Raw genomic sequence first — 22,580 nt, 5'->3', positions numbered from 1 at the left:
GTTAAACGATACAGATTTCTGGGTCATGATTACAACGTATTACCTTCCTCTGCAGGAGAATCCCTTTCTGTTCACCTACAAGAACAGCAACTACCTGCCCAGGCTGCTAAAATCTCCTGAGGAGCTTGAGGTAGGCTCGGGTTTTCTGTGATTGACAAACATGCAAATGAACCAGGGGCGGTACCCCTTGCCGAGTCTTTGGAAGTTTCTGCGTGGTTCCCTGGAACCCCATGAGCCCACGGGGAAGGGTCAAAGGGTCAGGTGTGTGACCGCCCCATTCGTGCTTGAAGCAGGCCAGCCCTATATCCCTGTCTTTGATTTTTTTTTTTTTAACCTTTATTTCCTTTTGAGAGAAAGAGTGTGAGTGGGAGAGGGACAGAGAGAGAAGGAGACACAGAATCCAAAGCAGGCTCCAGGCCCTGAGCCCAGAGCCCGGAGCCCGATGCGGGGCTCGAACTCACAAACCGTGAGATCGTGTCCTGAGCCGAAGTCGGACCCTTAATTCCTATCTCTGTCTTTAGAACAGCCTCAGCAACCAGCATCCTGAGGCTTCACGGGGCGTGGTGGGGTGCTCAGCACTGCCTGCTCCCTGTTTTCTTCTGACATAAACCAAGAATCCTCAGGCTCTCCCCAAATCACCGACGAGTCCTTTTGAACTCACCTGAGGGCTTAATCTGAGGAGAAAGTTAAGAAAAAGCAGAGGAATGCGGTGAAGCGCGAAACCAGACAGCATGGAGGCCAGAAGGCCTTCGAAGTTGGCGCATGCCCGTGGGGGCCGCCTCGTGCCTCCTCACGCCTCCCTTGGTGCTTGTCTCAGGAGTCCTTCTCTGATCTTTCCTGTCAAGATGAGATAGGGCACCCTGCACTCCTCTGGGGAGCTGAGAAGCACTTCAAGGCTGATGTCCTCACTCTCAGAGGACTGCGGACTGAGACGAGTTGAGACGAATTCACTCCTACTACCCTCCCCGCCAGCGGCAAAGACGACGGCCTGGGTCCCCAGCACAAAGCCTGAGAGACACAGCAGGAAAGACTCTTGATTTATCATCATGTCCCTCACGTTCTAACCGATACCTCAGCGTGAGGATATACCTGAGAGGCAGCAGGGCGCTCTGGGGTTCAAATCCAGGCTCTTCCACTTACTGGCTCTGTGTCATTGAGCAAGGCACTTACCATCTCTGTGACATGCTAGTCACAGCCCCACCTCACAGAGTTGTTACTAATGATAAGCTCATACGTGGAAAGTACGTGAAATGGTGTCGGTACGCTCTGAGTTCTATACAAGCGTTGCCAGTATTTGTCATCTGGTAGGAGACAGCGACACATTCCCTCAGGATACATTTATTGAAAGCCTTCTGTGTGCCACTAGAATGCAAGCAGGGATTCAGAGCAGGGACTCATCACTATTTGTTGAATGGCTACATGGCTGGGTGGGCAGAGGAATACCGGGCATAAGAGATAAAGCCACAGATAAAATCCATTGCTCGTCCCAAGGAACTCAGCCTCGTGGAGCCAATCAGCAGTCGCGGCATGACTCTAATTAAAGTTTCTGTGGGTATTCTGGGAACACAGAGGAAGCGACTGACGGGAGAGAGGTGACATAGTTTCCCAAAGAAGACCAACAACCCCAGCCTTGAAGGATGGCCAAGGGTGACCCGGTGGATGGGCGTGTGGGAACGTGGAGGGAGGGGAGGGTGAGGGGGGGAATGGAGGTAGACTCGGGCAGAGGCATGGAGAGCGCGAGAGCTGGGTCCAGAGCTTGTGGTTTAGAATGTCAGGGTCCTCTTAGGATGCGCCAAGGGGGATGAACTTTGTGCGGATGTTAATACAGCAGAAATGTATTTTTTTTCAACCAACACATATTTATTGAGCATCACTGTGCACTGTTCTGGGCTCCAAGGATACAGTACACAAAACAAGCAAAACTCCCTGCTTTCACTAAGAATTTGGGTGGGGGTGGGGGGTGGTGACACTGTTATATTATGCTGAGAGGGAGAGCATCATCTCTATGGGTTCAGAAGGCTGGGGAGGAAGCCCCCAGGACTGAAGGCTGTAGATGCTGTAATATTCCAGGCAAGAAGTAACACAGGCCTGAGGGGGCACCTGGGTGGCTCAGTGGGTTAAGCGTCTGACTTCGGCTCAGGTCATGATCTCACAGCTTGTGGGTTCGAGCCCCGCATCGGGCTCTGTGCTGACAGCTCAGAGCCTGGATCCTGCTTCGGATTCTGTGTCTCCCTCTTTCTCAGTCCCTCCCCCACTCAGCCTTATCTCTCTTTCTCTCTCTCTCTCTCAAAAAAGATAAATAAACATTAAAAAAAAAAACCCTATTTTTGAAAAGTAACACAGGCCTGGATGAAGGTCAAGGCACTAGAGGGGAGGCGACAGGATGGGGAGCATTTAGGAAAGGATTTTGTGGACACTCAGATATGAGTGTTCATAGAGAGGGAGGGATCTTAAGGGATACCTAGCTTTCTATACTAAGGGGTGCTTTCCAAATACAGGCCCCACTTCTCACCCAATTTCCTATGTTGCAAGATCCATTTCTCCTTCTCTGTGCCTCTCATTTCAGGTGACAGATGCAATGGAAATCAGCTGCCCTGACAAGGACCCCTCCAACACGATTCCCACTTCAGGTAATGGCTCAAATCAAGCGATTTTTAACCTCATGTGAGGCTCGAAATCATCAACGTAAGGGCAACCTTAACGGGCTTTCCACACAGTCTGGGATACATCAGAGGGGGGTTTTTTCCAAGGACAATGGAAGTAGCTCCTGATGTGTGTTTGGAAGTTCGTGTCTGTGTTTGATTGTTCTTGAGCTACAACATGATAACACCAGTAGCAGAAAGCATTGATTAAGCGTTAACTGTGTACCACGTCTTGTCCTGCGAAGAGCCCAGGATGAGTTGAGTGCGCTGCTGTCATTGTCCCTCTGCCATGGAGCCTTAACGAACCAGTGAATTTTTTCTCCAAAAGACAAAACAATCTTTAAGCAGGAGGCAGAAATAACCGGTCCATACGTCAGAGCCATACGCAGGAGGCACTCATACACTGCACGGAACAGGAAAGCACACCATCTTAGAAACGTGCTATTCTCACTGCTTCTCAGTATTTCCAAGATGACTGTTGCCGGGCTGTGAAAATGAAACTCGTGGAATGTTCCAGGTGACATCCTCCCAGAAAGGGGCCGGCTAAGGGCTAAATCTTTTCTTCTAGATGAGCCTGTCTGAGAGTGATGGCTGTGTGCATGTGACCATGGGAGGTCATGGAGCGGGGGTTGCAGGGAGGAGGCTGTACGTTGACCTATAGGACTGACCCCATCAGTGCAGGAGCATTCCTGCAACAGTGCGATAGGTTCCCTTGCTTGGTCCTAGAGGGCGACTCCTTTGTTCATTGAGTCATTCACTTGATTATTAGGTGATTGTCGAATGCCTCCTAAGTGCCTTCCAAGACAGAAAATTAGGTTTGAAGATGTCACAGCGCCTAGCAGTGTTCTTTCAGGGATGCACATCTTTGTCGCCTAGCAGTGTTCTTTCAGGGATGCACATCTTTGGCGTCAGACTGTTTTCTTTTGCTGAGCGTTAGTAGAACAACAAAGTGTCAGCCTACCTTTCATGCAGGTCTTAGCTCTCTACGCTCAAATTAAGCCACGTGAATGGCAAGTAAGTTAAAATGTTTGTAACAAACTTCAGTCTGTAACTGGTTCTTGTTCTAAGTTGCAGAACAATGGAATAGGAGATAAGGCGCGCGCACACACACACACACACACAGCGCATGCTCGTGCGTGTTTAATCTTTAGATTTTATCCCCTTCATACTTGGTGACAACTTAGTCCTATTGGTTAGTTTACTAGTAGAACTCTAGCAGCAGAAACAAATTATCAGCTTCCTACACAGGCTGTCTTACAACAAAAACACAAAGATGTACGTATATATGTATGTCCATGCATTTGCATGTATAGGGACAGAGAGAATTTGAATTTTTTAATCGCCAGTCTTTACAGAGAAATGATATCCATCCCTTTTTTAATCTTATCATTCTGAGAGGATGAACTATAAAGTATTTTGCAATCTTTCCAGATTATGTTCCTGTCATAATGATAACCAATCCCTTAGAACGTATCTCAACATCTGAAAGCAGATAAAATGTGAACCTTTTCTTTACCCTCTGACCCTGAAGATTATTGTGTTTATTGGCATTTGAAGATGGAAGCACAAGAAATCTTAAGACCTTGAGATCGAAGATACTCCAGTGATAGGGACCGTCTGAATAAGCAAATAGGTACATTTAGGTCTCCTCGATCTAACCAAGTGGGCATGGAACCAAAATGCTCTCTCGCTCCAACTGGGTGACGGCCATCCTAAATGTGAGCTGGGCCTGCCCTTCTGAGTCCTGCCTGAAAGGTGTCATTTAGGAAAATGACCACTGCTAACTGGGCAATAATAAAAAACACATTTCATTAGCACGTGTGATCTATGAATAGACATTTTAACCATCCTTGTGATTGTTGGGGTAGTTAAAAGAGAGTTAGCACAGGGCCACATTATTAGTTTTTCTTGACAACTGTCCTATTTCTGGCGAGGTCATTCACTCCTCTGGAGATCATGTTTGCAATTTCTGATTGAGATGATGGTATCTGATGCATACTCAAAAGAGCAGATTGTCTTATCTTTATATCTCCAATGACTCAGCACATAATAGGAGCCCAGTAAATGTTCACTGAATTAATTTTGTTAATGTTTATTTATCTTAAGAGAGCACGCAAGCAAGTGTGAGCAGGGGAGAGGCAGAGAGAATTGCAAGCCGGCTCCGTGCTATCAGCACAGAGCCGAACATGGGGCTTGATCCCATGAACTGTGAGATCATAACCTGAGCCGAAATCGAGAGTCAGACACTTAACCAACTGAGCCACCCAGGCGCCCCTTGCTGAATTAATCTTAATGAGTATTTCCAATGTAGCAAACCAACAGTTCTCAGGGTTGGAAAAGATCTTTAAATCCAACTAGATCAAGGTATCTGCCATTAAAGCAATTTTTCACTAAGACTCTGTATAAAATAACTGTTTTGCCTTCAGAGTTCTTTTCAAAAACCTGCCGTGTCCCCTTCCCTAGTGTTTCTCTTCAACCATCCACAGATACATATAACTAACCAAAAGTGATGTCTCAATATAGGGTACTGCCTTCATCAATAGGCCATAGCCCTTGGCAACCTGATGCCTCACTCATGCCATCTGGGGCCCACAGGTGATGAACCTCTTCCTCCAATCTGTGAGCCTTTTGGAATGAGATATAGAGAGTTGATATAACTTTTTTTATAACTAATCGGTATTTGGTAGCAAAATAAATAAATAAAAGCTGCCGAGTTTTCTTCCCAGTCAGTGCATACATGCTCTCTCTAAATGCTATCTCCTGTGGGCTTTCTAACTTTGCACATACTTGCATCATTTTATATTACCCCATGGTCTGCCCCTAACACAGTTGGGGTAACTAAGAAAAATATGTTGGGCCTGGCAGCTGACCTAAGGTTTTCCCAGTGAGAAAAAGAGTAGCATTTTGCAAACAAAAGAGTAACAATACGGAGCCGGGGGGACGTGGCTCCTGGCTCTGTACTCAAGCTGGCTATCTTGATGTCAAGCTGCTAATTCCATGCTGGGGGAGAAATTCACAGTATTTGAAAATAGAGAACTACAAAGCTATTTATATGCCACTGTCACCAATAGTATAAATCTAGAACAGTTCATTCACTTAAGACATTGGCTCCTTTGTAAGTCCTTGATGTTCTTTATTATACCCATTTGACTAAAATGAGCTACTCAAAAGCCGATATGAAAAATGCCCTAGTTACAGAACTGGGAGATCATTAAGGGTTTCACTCTGTTATGACCCAGCACTGCAATGACCCTGGAGATGCTTTTGTAATCATCACATGTTCATGGGTCTTGTGGTTTAACCTCATCTATGACTAGGAAGCACTGATGCCCCACAGGGAATAACAGCCCACCTGTCCCCTTGCTCAGTCCCCTGAGCAAGTTCAAAATCACCCAAAGACACTTGGACGCATAGGTATTTCCCTTCCCTGCAGTGCCCGTCATTTAAAGCTTTGAGAGCTGTAAGGTCTCTGACACAGAGTCACTAACTTAGCCTGTAATTCAACTTAGCACATTGCTTGAGCCCCTGCGCTCCCTAAGGCACAGATTGCTTCATACAAACTCACACTGAAGTACTTCCAAAGCACAGACAAGGTTCTAACATGGTGCCAGCAGTTTAGCACCGTTGTTAACATAAGTTAGCATAAGTCCTGAGAATCAGAGGGCACAGGAGCCGGGTGGTCCTAGCTGACAATTGTGAGGAAAGCTGCTTTTGTCAGATTACGGCTGCACGTGGTTTAAGCTCTTGGGGCATACAAGACAAAGCTCCAAAGTGTCAAGTCTTCTCCTCATTCTATAGTCTACCATTTTCTTACCATTCGTGATATTTCATCATAGCTTGGATGGCCTTCTGATAAGAGGCCCCCTCTGTAGAAATCTTGATGAGTTATTGATGTATTTATCAACTCATTTCAGGGTGGTGGACAGTTTGTACCAGATAATGTTTAGCTAATCAGCCCACATAAATTTAATCTTATCTCTAAGTAGTTCTTTCCCCAAGGAGAGCAATTGCTAAAGTGCTTTGCTGTGTTTCCAGGCTGTGTCTTTGTCATGCGTGATGATATTAACAAAGCTCAAATCAAGGTCTGCAGGATGTTAAACAAATGAAACCTGTCAGGCTCTATATTAATAAAATCCCAGATAAGTCAGACCCCTCCCACATAGTCTTGGTTTGGTTTATTATCTCTCAAAGGAAATCCTTCAGATCTATCTACACATACACACACACACACACACACACACACACACACACACACAGATGTGCACATGCATGCACATGTGTGTACGTTTCCTTTCTGTCTGCTACAAATTTAGGCGGTGGGATGACCAGTTCCAGCTGCCCCTTTAGCAAACTATAATGAGCTTTTGAAGCAAATCTGTCCATCGCTTCCACATTTTACCAGCTTCAAAGATTTCCCCTAACCTTTGCCCCCTAGCAAGTGTTCACAGCATTCACTGTGGCTATCATACATTATGGCAACAAGAATATAGTGATTGGCTGTCATCACCAGCAACTAAAATAAGCCCTCTCGAGTTGAGGGAAGGAGGTCTTACTTTCTGTTGGGTTGCCTTTTTTTACCCATAGCCCAATTTCTTTGAGAAGAGGTCATTTTAAAGTTCTCAGGCTCAACCCCATGGATGTGTGCTAATGGGTGCAGCTGGCTTTGTGATTTGATATTGTTCTTCTAACCACATATCCTTACCCCACCCCCTCCCAAGACCTACTGAAGCAGAAACTCTGAGGGTAGGAACCGACCATCTGCGTTTTAACAAGCTCCCCAAATGATTCTGATGCACGCTCAAATTTGAGGATCGCTAATCTATATATTTTGCATACACACATTCACAATTATGTATGTGTTCGTTTGCATGCTGTCATTAGAAGAGGCAGGGACTTTTACTTTTCCAATGAGAGCAGATCCTCAGTGGGAGTGGCAGCTTCTCATCTGCAGTTGGTATGGAGGTGAGGTAGACAAGATGTCTCCATGGAAGGAGCCAGGACCTGGAGATCCCTTTGAACATTGTTTTCACTGAGTATTTTTTTTTAATTTTTTAGCATTTTACTTATTGTTGAGAGAGAGAGAGAGAGAGAGCAGGGGAGGGGCAGAGAGAGAGGGACACACAGAATCCAAACCAGGCTCCAGGCTCCAGGCTCTGAACTGTCAGCACAGAGCCCAATGTGGGGCTCGAACTCACGAACTATGAGATCACAATCTGAGCCAAAGTCGGACGCTTAACCGACTGAGCCGCCCAGGCGCCCCTGAGCTGATTTTTTTTTTAACAGGATGGTATAAAATTTTATCTTCATTATCAACAGATCCTGGAATAGATTAAGTGTTGGTTACATCTCCACGCCAACTCCTGCCTGGCTCCCAGACCACACTGCCAGGAGCCGTTTCAGGCCCTGAGGGTAACTGCTCACCTTGTGGCACCAGGTTTCACCAAAGGCCCCAGAATCCCCTCTGAAATTTGGGTCCACCTCCTAGGTCCTGAGCCCATGTGCAAGTGCTCCAAGGAAGAGATAACAGTCAGGATCCACGGCCTTATGACAGGCTTGTGACAGATTTAGTATCTCTGCCCAAGCTGAATTACAATTACAAATGGACTTTCTCTCTGTTTTCCTGGAAGATCGCTCACTTTCAGAGGAGATAAGAACCCCTGTCTTGCATTAACTGGTGTGTGCGTTCTCAGTTCACAGGCTGAAGCTGGCTGACATCAAGGTAATCGCAGCCCTGGGGGACTCTCTCACGGTGAGTTACCCCAACTGTGGGAGGAGCGGGCAGGGGAGGAGATCTGGATTAATGGGAGAACCCGGAGAGAGGAACTCTCACGACCATGGTCATCTCCTGCCCCTCTCCGGTCCCCATGTCCATCCTAACCTCAGTATTCCTCTCCCGACGCTGGAATGAATGAGCAAGCAGGAAGTGGGGGGACCTCAGAGGGAGCAGCCGTGACAGAAGTGACCCAGCCCAAGTCTCATAGCCTGGTAGCATTGGGCGGATTGGACTAGGTCTCACGCACAGTGTGGGGCTCCTTCAAAGACCCGGCGCTGGTCATGCAGGAAGTCAAGGGAGGGTGAAGAGAGGATTAGGCGGGAGCAGGCGTTAATGGGGTGGGGGGCAGGGGGCAGAGGAAGACGAGGTACTCAGAATGATGCCAGCCCATCTCTGCAGCTGCTCCATGATGACCCCTCAGGCCTGCAAAGCGCTATCCAATGAAAGCAAAATCAGGCCCTTTGAGAGACAGGGTAGAGGTTCCCGGACACAAGTTTCCATTTACTAGTGGCCCATTCCAGACGCATCCAGCTGCTGTTCTCTGGGTCCGTAGAACTCAGGGCCTCCAGGAGAATCTTCCCCAAAGACCAGTAGACACCTTTCATGTCTGTGGCTCATTAGCATTTCATCTATCCCATCGACATCCTCAATACAATCTTCCGAAACATGACTTACCTTAAACTTAACCCACACTGAGGTAGGTGCACTGAGTGCCCACGACTGCATAGCTTGCAGGCACTGGACCAGGACCAGCACTCATGAGTCCTGACTCCAAGTCCAGAAGCCTGTCCCTGTACTGTGGCTGTGCCCTCCATGACCCCTCAGCAATTCTTTACCCCAAACACCCTACTGCTTGTAACTTTCTGGAAGAACAGGCAGGCTGGTCCTTAGCACTGCTTATCCCAAGCGCTTCCTGCTGGATGTGGCCTGGTAGCTCCCCCCTGACACCTGACCTCTGACCCCTGACCCGCTGGTCTGCTTGAAGATGCTCTTGGGAGAAGCAGTCCTCAAGAATCAGCATAGCTGTTCAGGACTTCCTGGGAGGCAAACTTTGGAGTGTGATATACATGGCAGGTGGCAGAGAACTGGGCACCAGACAGCAGGGGTCACACCCTGGAGGGTCTCTCATGGAGGCCAGCCTCCCCTCTGGCCTGCCTCAGAGGCCCGTCTTCAGCATGACCTTTGCAATGGCCCTGCTTGGAAATGACACGCTTTAGGCAAGGGCCACACATCTGCAGAGCGTGCCCAGATTGAGGTTTTAAAAGACCGTGTCTTTCTTCAGCTTAAGGGTAGGTACACGGCATTGTATTACTATTTTTAAAATTGTACATACAGGAGATACGTTGATTTCAAAGGATTGTGATATGTTTCCTTTTATGGTCTATTTCACAACTTTTCAAAAGGAGGTGGATGGGACCCAGAAATGGGTCCTTTTGAAAAGTGGACACTTGCAGTCTGATTTTCAGAGCCGTTTTGCTAGCCTGTAGCACTTGGTCTTGGTCTGGGCCGGGTTTTTTAGGGTGAGGCCAAGCGGTGGATGGCACCAGGGTTCCCAGTGGGAGCTCTCACTCATCTCTGTAAAGGTAGATGCATATCGAGACAGGGTAGGGGTGCCTGGGTGGCTCAGTCGGTTAAGCGTCCGACTCCGGCTCAGGTCACGGTCTCACAGTTTATGGGTTCGAGCCCCGCGTCGGGCTCTGTGCTGACAGCTCAGAGCCTGGAGCTTGTTTCAGATTCTGTGTTTTCCTCTCTCTCTCTGCCCCTCCTCTGTTCATGCTCTGTCTTTGTCTTAAGAATAAATAAACATTAAAAAAAAAAAAAAGACAGGGCACTGTCTACACTCTAGATTCTAGGGAGTGCTCAGGTGCTCCCAGCCACAACTAGAACACGGACCTTCCAGCTGAGGGGGCAAGGAAACTCACCTCTTGATGTTCCCTCTCAGGCAGGTAATGGGGCTGGATCAAAGCCTGGGGACATCTTGGATGTCTTGACTCAGTATCGAGGCCTGTCCTGGAGGTGAGTGAGGGTGTGGCAAGATGCTGCGTGACCCTTTCATTGCAGGGCAGGGGAGGACCCCTGAGCATCACGGAGAACAATTCTTCTAGCAGACACATGAGCCACCTAGTGCTTTTCAACAGAAGCTTCTGGTTTACTTTGAGGAAGGACCGTAAGCTTCCCCTGAACCACTGCATTCCCCAGGACAGGAACTGAGGCCTGAACAGGCCGAGTTTGGGAGAGAAAGAACATAAATGTTTGGGTTGAAAAGCTTCTCTAGTTTCCATTTCTCTCTCTGGGGAGTAGGCTCAGAAGGAGACAGTGGCCTTTTGGAACCAGAGTTGTACCTGAATCCTGGCTGCCTGACTCTGTGCGACTCTGAGCAAGTTACTCAACCTCTCTGAGCTTGTCTCTTTATCTTCCATGCAGGGATAATAATACAGCCTGAGCACTGTCATGAGGAATAGAGAGAGTTTAAACATCCAGCAAAGTAGATATAAATGGAAGTTTGTATCATTATTAAAGGGCCTTCATTTTACAGATGAGAAGGCAAGGCTCAGAGAGGACAAGTAACCTATCTAAGATCACACAGCCAGATGATAAAAGGGCAAAAAATAGAGCAGATGGTTCCTGACCCCTAATCTGGCACATTCCCCCTTGGTGACTGCTTCATGCAGGCTGTTCCTGCTCTGGCTGTAATCAAACCCAGGCTGCCCCAAGCTGCAGTGAGCAGGACTCGGGATTTGAACACCTGGCTCATGCCAAGCATGAGAGGGCAGGTCTGGTGTTTCCTCAGCCTGGAATTTGGCATCCCTGGTACCAGACTGACCCTGAGTGTTGAATCCCAGGCATCCTCCCTTGCGATGTTGCACAGAATTAAACCCCAAACATTTGAGACCCTTTTAAACGTTCTCAGATGTACTTGGCAGAGAATGAGGGGATATGGAAAAGCAGGGAATCCAATAAACTGTGGAATGTTGTATATTCTCATGCCTAGAAACCCATCCCACTTTGATTTGCTTGGAATTTTAGAAGCAGCTTAGAAGATGGGTTCTCTCTAGAAGACACGCTTTAAAAGCAGGTTTTTGCAAGCCAAATAGGAACAGAATGACGAGGGCAAACGTTTCCACTGTGTTTTCAATAATAACAGCCGTGCCCAGCTGCAGTGGCGAGCGGGGCGCGACTTGGCTCAGCATCCAAGGAACGCTCACCTTCCCTTTAGAAAAACAGGGGCAAAGGGGGACCACTTTGTTCCCCTGTCCCAACGTCAGTGCTCGAAGTTAAAAAAAATCATCGCAGTCACCGTGCCATTTAAATCTGTTTCTTCTCTGGGTGTTCTGGTTTGTGGGGACAAAAAGAGGAGTTGCTATGTTCCGGTTTGTTTTTCTACTGGAAATAATGAGGAAATGACAAGCTCCAAGCCCCCAGGGTGTCTCTCAGAAGAAAGGCCTGTCTTGGGAGTGTCTGAGGTGTTTTGGCATCGGTGGCATTTTCAACCTCGGTTTTCTTTTTTGTTCCACCGCAGTGTCGGCGGCGATCACAACCTCAGCAGCGTCACCACCCTCGCAAGTGAGTACGCGATCGCCCGGGCTCGGCCCTGTGCGGCTCAGCAGCGCCTCCTGGCGGCGGTCGCGGGCTCGGCAGGGAGCCGGCCGGCGGGACTCAGTCACGTTCACCAGGGGGCGCAACGTCCCCGAGGCGGTCGCCTGTCTCTGATGAACATCATGAAAGCCTTTGAGAGATCTTTTTTCTTTTCTTTTCTTTTCTTTTCTTTTCTTTTCTTTTCTTTTCTTTTCTTTTCTTTTCTTTTCTCTTCTTTCTTTTCCTAATTTCTGTTTTTCTCTCTCTCTTTCTCTTTTTTTTCTCTTTCTCTCCCTCTCTTTCTTTTTAAAGAGAAATTGTATCTGTAAAAGGAAGGAAGAGAGGGAGAAGAGACTTCAGGCTAAATCTTAGTGCAAGTCATTCTTAGGAAATGATTTCAGAAAGAAGGAAAGTAAACCCATCTCTGTTTTGCCTGTCATTCTGAGCAGAGCACCTTTCTGGGAGGCATTGATCTGGGCTTGGGCTCCATTAATCACCACTGTATACAAAGACGTTGAATCCCTGAGTGTCACTAGGAAACAAGTCACCACCACAGCAGTAGTTTGTGCAGGCTGTGCAAACACAGCCGTATTGGGGGCCTGATGTTTTCCTTGAATCACTTCACCCGCAGCCTGCTTGGAATATTTTTTTTTTTTTAAGCCTGAACTATGTTCTCTGAATGGTCTGGTCTGATGTGTCTTTTTATTCTCCTTAGCGCATGCACACCACAGTGCTTGTTCTTAAAGTAGGCATTCACTAAATGTCACAATTATTTTCCCTTCAGATCTTCCAGCTAATAATATTTGTTTTTTGCCTGAGAGGAACTTAATTGGTCCTGCTCTCATTTACTTTTCTTGGAATTATCCCTTTGTAACATATCTTTGGAAGGCAAGGAGTTCTTTGAGGTTTAAGGCACCAAGACTTTGGTGATGGAGATGGCTTGATCTCCACCTAGGCAGGACCGATTGGGCTTCATGTATGGTTATCTGTGTTGCTATTTGCAAATTCTGGTGCATTGAAATAGGTACAGTCCTGTGACACGTGTCCTCCCTGTCTTTACTGCTAGGGGAGGTGGTTTGGGTTGCTTCTGTGAGTGTGATTGACTGGGCTGTGAGCTGGCCCTGCGTATACATCAGTTTTGCAGGGCTTCCTGATTCCCACGCTATTATCATGGATGAAGTGATTGGATCTTTCACTACAGTGATTTACAAAGGACTGAGACAGTGTCACCCCCCGGGTAGAGTCCGTACTTGGCTGAGCAGCAGACCATTGCCTGTTCAGACTCTTCCTCACAACAGTTATGAAGTGACTGGGTAATCCACAGAGAAATAACTGCATGAAAATGTGTTCGAAGATTTATGAGAACATAAGGTCAGAACAGAACCTGGGTTTGGCTCCCTCTTCAATTTAATTGAAGATACTCCAGGTCTGGATGCTTGGGAAATAGGAGAATGAAGCAAGGCTCTTGCCCTCATGACATCATCACAATCTCTTTGGGGACATGTCTCCCTAAAGACAGACACATATACCGATAATGATAGCTATGTACAATGTTTAGGGGAAAATAAATAAGAAGGTGGTTAACTGTGCCTTCTGAAAGGGGTTTTAAGAAATAGAATTCATCAGGTAAGGAAAGGGGATGGAACATTCCTGGCAGAGGGAACTGCATGCACCAGCAAGTTCTTGCTCGAAACAATGTGTAATGCTTTTCTGTGATATTCATGATAAGTAGCTAGCTGGCCTATGCTGGGTTCCCCCAGTAATGGGAAACCTAGGAGAATCCATTCTATTTGCAGATTGCTCTGGTGATTTCACAGCTCTTCCTTCTGTTGAGTAGAAATCAGAGTAATTTCTTTCTTTCTTTCTTTCTTTCTTTCTTTCTTTCTTTCTTTCTTTCTTTCTTTCTTTCTTTCTTTCTTTGAATGTTTATTTTGAGAGAGAGAGAGGCAGAGCGAAAGAGAGAGAGGATCCAAAGCAGGCCCTACACTGTCAGCGCAGAGCCTGATGCAGGGCTTGAACCCACCAACCATGAGATCATGACCAGAGCCTAAACCAAGGGTCAGACACTCAACCAACTGAGCCACCCAGGCACCCCCCCCAGAGTAATTTCTATCCATTGGGTACAATGTCTCCAAGGAATGAGTTCAGTGCATCTGTGTTGTGTAGGTTCTATTGCATTCTTGACTCAGCAAATGAAGTGCATCCTTTATACTTTTCAGATTACAAAACATTGCTGAAAGAAATGTAATCAGACATAAACAAATGGAAAGACGTTCCATGTTCATGGATCAGAAGATATAATACTGTTAAGATGGCAACATCCTCCAAATTAATCTACAGATTTGATATAATCTCTATCAAAATTCCAGGTGGCTTCTTTGCTTAAATTGACAAGCTGACTCTAAAATTCATATGGAAATTTAAAAGACCCAGACTAGCCAAGATAATTTTGAAAAAGAACAAATCCAGTGGACTCACACTTCCCAATTTCAAAACTTATAAAGCTGCAATAATGAAGACAATGTGGTACTGGCATAAGGATAGCCATATAGATCAATGGAATAGAATTGAGAGTCCATAAATAAACCTCCATACTTATGGTTAACTCGTTTTCAACATGAGTGCCAACATCAATAGGTAAGAATAGTCTTTTCAATAAATAGTGTTGGGATAAGTATATAGCCATATGCAAAATGATGAAGTTGGACTCCTACCTCACACCATATACAAAAATGAACTCAAAATGGATAATAGGCTTAAATGTAAGAGCTAAAATTCACCCTTAGAAGAGAGTATAGGAGCAAATCTTCATGACCTTGGGCTAAGCAAAGACTTCTTAGACACAACACCAAAAGCACAAATGACAAAAGAAAAAAAATAGATGGGACAAAATTAAACACCTTTGAGCTTCAAAAGATACCTCAAGAAAGTAAAAATACAACCCAAAGAGGGAAAGAAGATATTTGTAAATCATATCTGCTAAGAAACTTATATCTAGAAAATATAAAGAACTCTTAAAACTCAATAATAAGACAATTTGATTTGGGTCCATTAAAAATGGGCAAACAATTTGAATAGACATTTCACCAAAGAAGATACACAAATGACCAATAAGTAGATGAAAAGATGTTCAACATTAGTAGCCATTAAAGCAAACCAAATCATAATGAGGCACCATTGCACATCCACTATATTTGTTATTTTTAAAAAGATAAATGTTGGTGAGGATGTGCAGAAATTAAGACCCTCCTACACTCCTGACAGGAACATAAAATCACACAGATGCTTTGAAAAAAGGTCTGTAAGTTCCTCGAAAGTTTAAACAGTTACCATAGGAGCCAACATTTCTCTTCGTAAATGTATATCCAAGAGAAATTCACACAAAATAAACTTGTTTGTAGCAACATTATTCATAATGGCCAAAAAAGTGGGAACAATCCCAATCCTTCAAAGGATGCATGGATAAATGTGGTCTATCCGTACAGTGGGATATTATTTAGCAGTGAAAGGAATCAAGTGCTGATGCATGCTGTAACATGGATAAACTCTGAAAACATGGTCCGTGAAAGAAGCCAGCCACAAAAGTCATGTTGTATGATTCCGTTTATATGAGATGTATAGAATAAGCAAACCTACACAGAGAGAAAGTAAATTAGTGGTTGCCACAGGGTTGGAGGGAATGGGGAGTGACTCGTGTGCACAGAGTTTCTTTTTGGGGGTGATGAAAATGTTCTAAAGTCCATTATGTTGATGGTTGCACAACTCTGTGAATAGACTAAGGGCTATTGAACTGCACTTTAAGTTGTGAATGTCATGGTGTATGAATTCTATCTCAAAAAATTATATATCTAGAAAACAAAAAGAAAAATGCATGAGAGAGGCACCAGACCCAGACTCACATTTATTCATGACAATAATTCATGAAACACCAATGTACGTGTGTTGCCCATGTGGTTAAGCACCAGCCTGCTGGACATTTTCTTTCTGGGCTGAGTCAACAGTAAGGTTAAGAGCTTGAAGGGTGAGGGTTCTATGTCCCTGACATGCACTGGCACTTATCAAAGGAATGTGAAGATTGTTTTCGGGGTAGTTACTAAGCATGTTTCTTCTTTGTATTTCCAGACATCTTCCGCGAATTCAACCCTAACCTGAGGGGCTTCTCTATTGGTACCGGGAAAGAAAACAGTGCTGGAGCGTTCCTAAATCAGGCTGTGGCAGGAGCCCGAGCTGAGTGAGCAGGGGAGCCTTGGGGGTGGCCCCAGAGGTCCTCTGGGAACCTAGTCGGGGGCTTGGACTGAGCAGGGGTGTATGGCTGAAGGCTGGGAGGCTTGGTCCAAGGGAGAGGTCTGGGGGTCAAAGACCGGACTGGCTGGGCTCTCCTGGGGTGTCCCTCACTGTGGGACACAAACATACTAGCCCACCCCCAACACCACCCCAGGAACTAGTCACAGTTTGCTCTGATGCCAGGTATATGCTTTGAGCTAATTACTTTGCCTTGTTTAGAAATCTCATGTCCACAGAAGACAGTGGTATGAGAGGGCTCAGTCTGAGTTCCAGTTTTCATTGCTTCCTCAGTGCTCCATCTTTCATGTCTTCTTCTCCTTGCCTTCCTCAGACATGCTTTCCAACAGTCTTTTCAGGCTCTCAACTTTGCACCCTTCCTGGGTCATTGAAGGAGCACGGGTCCTGGGAGGAAGCTCTGAGTCTGAGTCCTAGCACACACATCCCGCCTCCCTAAACCTTAGCCTCCGAGATGGGCCTGGCTGTGAAGCTCTCCCATGGGGTGGCTATGGGGTTCCATGCCATGTTGGATGTGAAAGTTCTGGTGAGCTGGAAGTTGTGCAGACAGGTTGGGTCAGGATGGTGGTCCCAGTAGCAATGCAGCAGGAATGCAGGACCTACCTGGGTGAACTGGCGGTGAGCAGGGGTCCATGCACACTGAATGGAAGGTTCCGAGAGCAGGGTAAGCTTCCCTGGGTCCTACGCCTCCATTTCTCTCCATGATCCCCGAGCCTGGGGTGCTTCCTCAGATTTGCTACCTAGTCAGAGAAAAGTGAATACCACACTGAAGCTAGGATAAATATGGAAAGACCCTTTCTGTTTCTTTTTTTTTTTAATTTTTTAAAAAGTTTATTTATTTGAGAGAGAGTGCAAGTTGGGGGAGGGGCGGGGGAGGGTGGAGAGAATCCCAAGCAGGCTGTGTGTTGATATGGGGCTCTCGAACTCATGAACTGCAAAATCATGATCTGAGCTGAAATCGGGAATCGGACACTTAACCAATTGAGCCAGCCAGGTGCCTCGATCCTCTCTGTTTCTTAATCCTATTTTTCTTCCAGAATAATCCCAAACCTCTTTACTATGAAGATCTTAGGGATTCTGTGTTTGGTTCCCAGATTCCCTGACATCATTTGGCCAGTCGATTCAATCCCATCCCGAATCTACTCGCCACCTGAGTAACTCTTATTTATTCACAACAGGAATAATCCAAATGAGAGATTTTACAAAACCTGATCAGTTTTATAATGAATTCTGCAGTTTCGTTTTCCCTTTTGGTGGGGGAAAAGTGAAAGGTTACCAATTTACTGCCTAAAAATTGTGGCTTTAATACTACCATAGCTTTGCTTTTTCCCAAAGCATTTGTCAGCTTGTAGTATCAGGAGAGACATTTCTAAGCATGATTCGGTCAGGGAGGCATCCAAGAAGGAAACCTTCGTGGAGAATATAAAAGTAAGCAAAACACAGCGTGATTCATATGGATTCCTCCCTTGCTGTCCTCAAGGCCACGGGGCTCTTTTGCACAAGTAATCCATTTGTCCAAGCACATCCTGAGATGTAGGGAGGAGTTAGGGATTATTACGCCCAGATGACAGATGAAGAAACTGTAGCACAAAGAGACAAAGTGGTCTGAACAAAAGCATCAACTCAGCCATGTGGTCTGTTGGCCTTGTGCCCTGCAGGCTTTATCCCGGGTCCAGTAATAACCCCTCATACCTAACAGCAGTGTCCAATGTACAATGTACCTTCATGTTTTTTATCCCTGTGTTCTGTGTGGTTATTGTGAGTTGGACAGAACAGAGGTCAGATACTCACATTTTCTTAATGAGGATATTGAGGCTCAGAGAGGTCAAGTAATCAGACTCTGGTCCACAGAGCAGGTGCCCTGATGGCTTCAGATTTACAGATGCGGAAACCAAGGCTCAAAGAGATTAAGTGGCTTACCCAAAACTCCCACCCAGGTCATCTTGATACATAGTTCACTGTGGTTAAGACCAGGCTAGCTGGGCTAATAGTTAAGAGAGGACGAGATTGGGGTGCCAGGGTGGCTCAGTCGGTTGAGCATCCGACTCTTGGTTTCAGCTCAAGTCATGATCTCGAGGTTTGTGAGATCAAGCTCCAAGTCGGGCTCTGCCGTGACACCGTGGAGTCTGCTTCAGATTCTCTCTTTCCCTCTCTCTCTGCCCCTCCCCGACTGATGCTTGCTCACTCTCTATCTCAAAATAAATAAACCAAAAAAAAAATTTTTTTATTAAAAAAGAGAGGAAGATCTGACAACCATATTTTCCTGCTGGCACTGTGCCAGAGACTGTATTGATGGTGGTGGTGGTGGTGGTAGTGATTCAGTGGATTATTTCTAATGTGGATGCTTACCACATGCTACTCTAAGTTCTTGATCTCATCCATCCAACAACTCAATGAAGAAGGTATGCTTACCGTCCCCATGGTACACAGGGAAACACTGAGGGTTTGCCAAGTCGAGTACTCTGTCAAGGTCTCACAGCTGGTCAGTGGCTGATGGAAGCAGGAGTCAGCCCCATGCTGTGTGGCACCAAGAGTGGCTCTTACTCCACAAGGCTCCTTTGCTCATCTCATTCGCTGCTCTCCATGACCCTCTCGGTTAGCGGGGGGGTTATCTCTACTCTTTGGGGACTGCAAACTTAAGTTACATGACCACAGTTAGCAGGAGGCCACTAAATGTCAAGCCCGAGTGTGTCTGACTCAACCACGTCACCTCGAGGGTGCGGGTACCCTTGAGGTGGAGTTCGTACCACAGAATCAGGCTCATACCCAGCAATGTATGACATGAAACGCACATGCAGCCTTCTGTCTGCCCCGAATGAGCCTGGCTTGGAAGAGAAAGGAAGACGTTTCATCAAGGAGGCCAATCAGGAAACATTCCTCTGAGTCACCCCCTCATGTGTGGTGTGCCCTGCCCTTCCCAAAGCACAGTCACCACTCCCCCGCCTCCCCCACACCTCCAGTGGAGACTGAATGGGAAAGGTGATCTGGGGCAGGAACATAGCCTTCAGTCCAACTATCCTGTTGCATATTTGGTTCCTGCCATCTCTGCGAAGTCCTCTCCCTGCCCCGCTTCACAGTCCCTGCTTCTCAGGTGACTTCTTCCTATGTGCCCACAGGGATTTACCTGTTCAGGCCAGGAGGCTGGTGGACCTGATGAAGAATGACACGGTAATTCTGGGGGAAGCACCACCTGGGACCGCTTGAGATAAGATTCCCCGGAAGAGAGAGTGAGCAGGAGAAATCCGTGGAGGCAGAAAGGCTCAGCTCTGGGGTAGAGGATGAGGCCACATGGAAGTCTAGAGAATCCACCTTTAAAAACAACAACAAATGATTTAGCACCTACAACCTGTGACCTATGATCTCAGGACCCCAAAACCAAAGAACAGGAATTGTTAATGTCCGTTAAACCCTCTGATATGTGAGGATCCATCCCTGCCAATGTTCAGCACTTTTCCTTGACTTGACTCTGGAGCAAGGCACTTACTTGTTGGTTTCTTATTCATTTCAGAAGATAAATTTTCAGGAAGATTGGAAGATAATAACCCTGTTTATAGGAGGCAACGATCTCTGTGAATTCTGCAGTGACCTGGTGAGTCTCCAGGCCCTTAACTCAAGACTCCCCAGGGAAGGGATTATCACCCTCGGTGGCTGGAGCAGTACAGCAGGGGTTGGGACTTGGGGCTTGTGGCCTGGGATTAACCCTGAGACCAAGGAGGCATTCACCTCCAGGAAAAGATTCAACCAAAGCTGGTTATGAAATTGATCTTGATTAAGTTTCATAACAAGGGAACCTTATCATATCATATTCTAGAAACCAAGATAACATTCCAAGGATCTGGAAAAATCAGGCGTATCTTCATCTAGGTCATTATAAGTCAGCTCCTTTCTCCAGCATTGAACTGCCTTACCATCTCTATCTAGGCCGTCATTTGAATGGAAAAGTTGATTTCCTAATGCAAGCATTTAGGCAAGGTTCGGAGCCACGTCTCTCCGAGTTGATGGGAAACCCAAGAGCCAGGCTGCTGCCTCGTGGATGTGGCGCTTCTTCCTGGAACCCCAGAATCTCTGAGCTGTCCTCGGCCCTACTGACCACTCTCCTACCTGTGGCAGGAATGCCTTCCATAGAATCTAGCTGTTGAACATTCCCAGCAATAGGCAGCTCTTTAATGTGCTCTACTTAGTATTAGAAGCAGGTACCAATTTTTTTGGTAGTGCTTTTTGTGTTAAGCCCAACTCGGCCTTCTTGTAATTTCTACCTTTTCTGCCTGTGCTCGGCATGCCTGCAACTCTTCTGCATGGAACCCAGCAGACTTTAAAGATGATAGGTTTTCTTAAAAATTTTATTTTACAAGCAATCCACATAGGAAGTATATCAAAGTACAGAAAAAAAAATATTCTCTGTAATTGACAACATCCAGAAATGCCATGTCTAGCATGTCTTTCTAGCATGTTCCGTGATTGGGAAGCCATTGCTTTATTATTTGCTAACAATAGCATCATTCTGGAAATCTTGTTTGGTGATCTGCTTTTTCTCAATAGCAATACATTGGGAAGATACTCCTCTGTCAGTATTTAGTCTTCCATAAAATAATTCTTTTTTTTTTCAACGTTTATTTATTTTTGGGACAGAGAGAGACAGAGCCAGAATGGGGGAGGGGCAGAGAGAGAGGGAGACACAGAATCGGAAACAGGCTCCAGGCTCTGAGCCGTCAGCCCAGAGCCTGACGCGGGGCTTGAACTCACGGACCGCGAGATCGTGACCTGGCTGAAGTCGGACGCTTAACCGACTGCGCCACCCAGGCGCCCCTTCCATAAAATAATTCTTAATGACTGTATAAATCACCCATAACCTATGTTGGCCATACTTTATTTAGCTGTCTCCAGTCATTGGAGACATAACTTGTATTGTTTCTAATTATGCCTGTTATAAATAATACTAGGATAAACATCCATCTTTATGTACATCTATAATTGTTTCCTGATATATATTCCAACTAGTAAGACTTTTAAGCAAGAAGATATATATGTTTCCCCTAATATTTTATCACGAAAACTTACAAGCATACTGAGAAATGGAAAGAATTGTGGAGGAGAGGCTCATATATCCACCGCCTAGATTTTACAGTTGTTAAATCCATTAAGCTAATATAGCAAAATGTTATCTTATAAGTTTAATGGATTTATCCATCCATCTTATTTTGGGGGGATTCTGCACATTTTTTAATGTTTTGGATACATATTGCCAAATTGCTTCCAGAATGTTGGTATCAGTTATGTCTATTTCCTCACTCCCCATCTGTCAATGTATGTTATTTGTTTTAATAGCTGCTAATCTAATAAATGAAAAAATTGTATCTTGTTTTCATAATTTGCATTTATTTGATCGGTAGGGAGGAATAAACCTCTATTTAATGCTCATTTGAATTTCTCCTGAAAAGTTCTATATTATGCCTATTGACTATTTTCTGTTAAGGTATTTATCGCTCTCTTATTGATTTCTAAAAGCCCCTTATATTAAATATACTAACCCCTTTATCAAATATGTTGCCTATCTGTGGCTTCCTATTTAATTTTGTTTATAGTGTTTTCTGATAAACAGAACGTTTTTAGTTTCTAGTATCATTTGCTGGGCATGTATCATATGCCAGGCGCTGTACTAGGAGCCAAGCCTTGAGGCTCTGTCCTCAAGGAACTCACAGTCAGGGAGGGAGGCGCAGACAACTCGCCATAACATGATAAGGAAAACATCATGATGTGGTTGTAGTGATACAGAAGAGAGTTCCAAAGCAAGAATTGCCATGGGAATTTGTGTTTTGTGTGGGGGAGAGTCAGAGGTTTACACAGAGCAGGAGACTTTCCAGCTGGGCTGGAAAATGAGGACATTTGTCAGGCAGAAAGAGGACCAGCAGAGGAAAGTTGAGGAAGTGGGGAGTCTTGCTGAGCCTGGGAGCTTCTGCTCTGAGGGGCAACCCTGCCCCCAAGGCCCCTCACAGCCTGCTTCCCTGGCATCGAAGTCACCAGGGTCTGAGGTTTTCAGGCTGTGACGTGAAGGCCCACGGTGGGTCTGGGGCTGTTAGCGAAGTGGGTGGGGAAGTTGGACCATGGCCCTGCCCCCCTTCTTGAAAGTTATAGTTTTGATTAGTTTGGGCTCTTGGTTAGATTTAAGCCAGAGAAAGGGTTCCACTTAAAAAAAAAAAAAAAATTTTTTTTAAACCACAAGTATGGAGATCAGAAGAAAAAATGATTAAAATGTTTTTATGCTTAGGGGAGAGGATTCCCAGGACCCCCTT

At 45.7% G+C, this 22,580-nt stretch overlaps 1 protein-coding gene across 5 annotated transcripts in view; it reads left to right on the top strand.

Annotated features, from left to right (window-relative positions):
• Positions 1–22,580, top strand: part of PLB1 (phospholipase B1) — a 142,137-nt gene that overhangs the window by 66,778 nt on the left and 52,779 nt on the right. For all 5 annotated transcript variants that reach the window (XM_027033458.2, XM_015064251.3, XM_053201068.1 and 2 more), the window contains 8 exons: positions 56–130; positions 2,567–2,630; positions 8,333–8,391; positions 10,358–10,431; positions 11,936–11,979; positions 16,114–16,222; positions 19,407–19,458; positions 19,799–19,879. In XM_027033458.2, the coding sequence (XP_026889259.2) occupies positions 56–130; positions 2,567–2,630; positions 8,333–8,391; positions 10,358–10,431; positions 11,936–11,979; positions 16,114–16,222; positions 19,407–19,458; positions 19,799–19,879 (558 nt within the window). The remainder of the gene's footprint in view (positions 1–55; positions 131–2,566; positions 2,631–8,332; positions 8,392–10,357; positions 10,432–11,935; positions 11,980–16,113; positions 16,223–19,406; positions 19,459–19,798; positions 19,880–22,580) is intronic.

The sequence above is a fragment of the Acinonyx jubatus genome, chromosome A3 (assembly GCF_027475565.1).
Source record: "Acinonyx jubatus isolate Ajub_Pintada_27869175 chromosome A3, VMU_Ajub_asm_v1.0, whole genome shotgun sequence".
NCBI classification, from domain to species: Eukaryota; Metazoa; Chordata; class Mammalia; order Carnivora; family Felidae; genus Acinonyx; species Acinonyx jubatus.
Note: the sequence above shows the minus strand (reverse complement) of the source record. Positions and strands in the feature narration are given on the sequence as shown.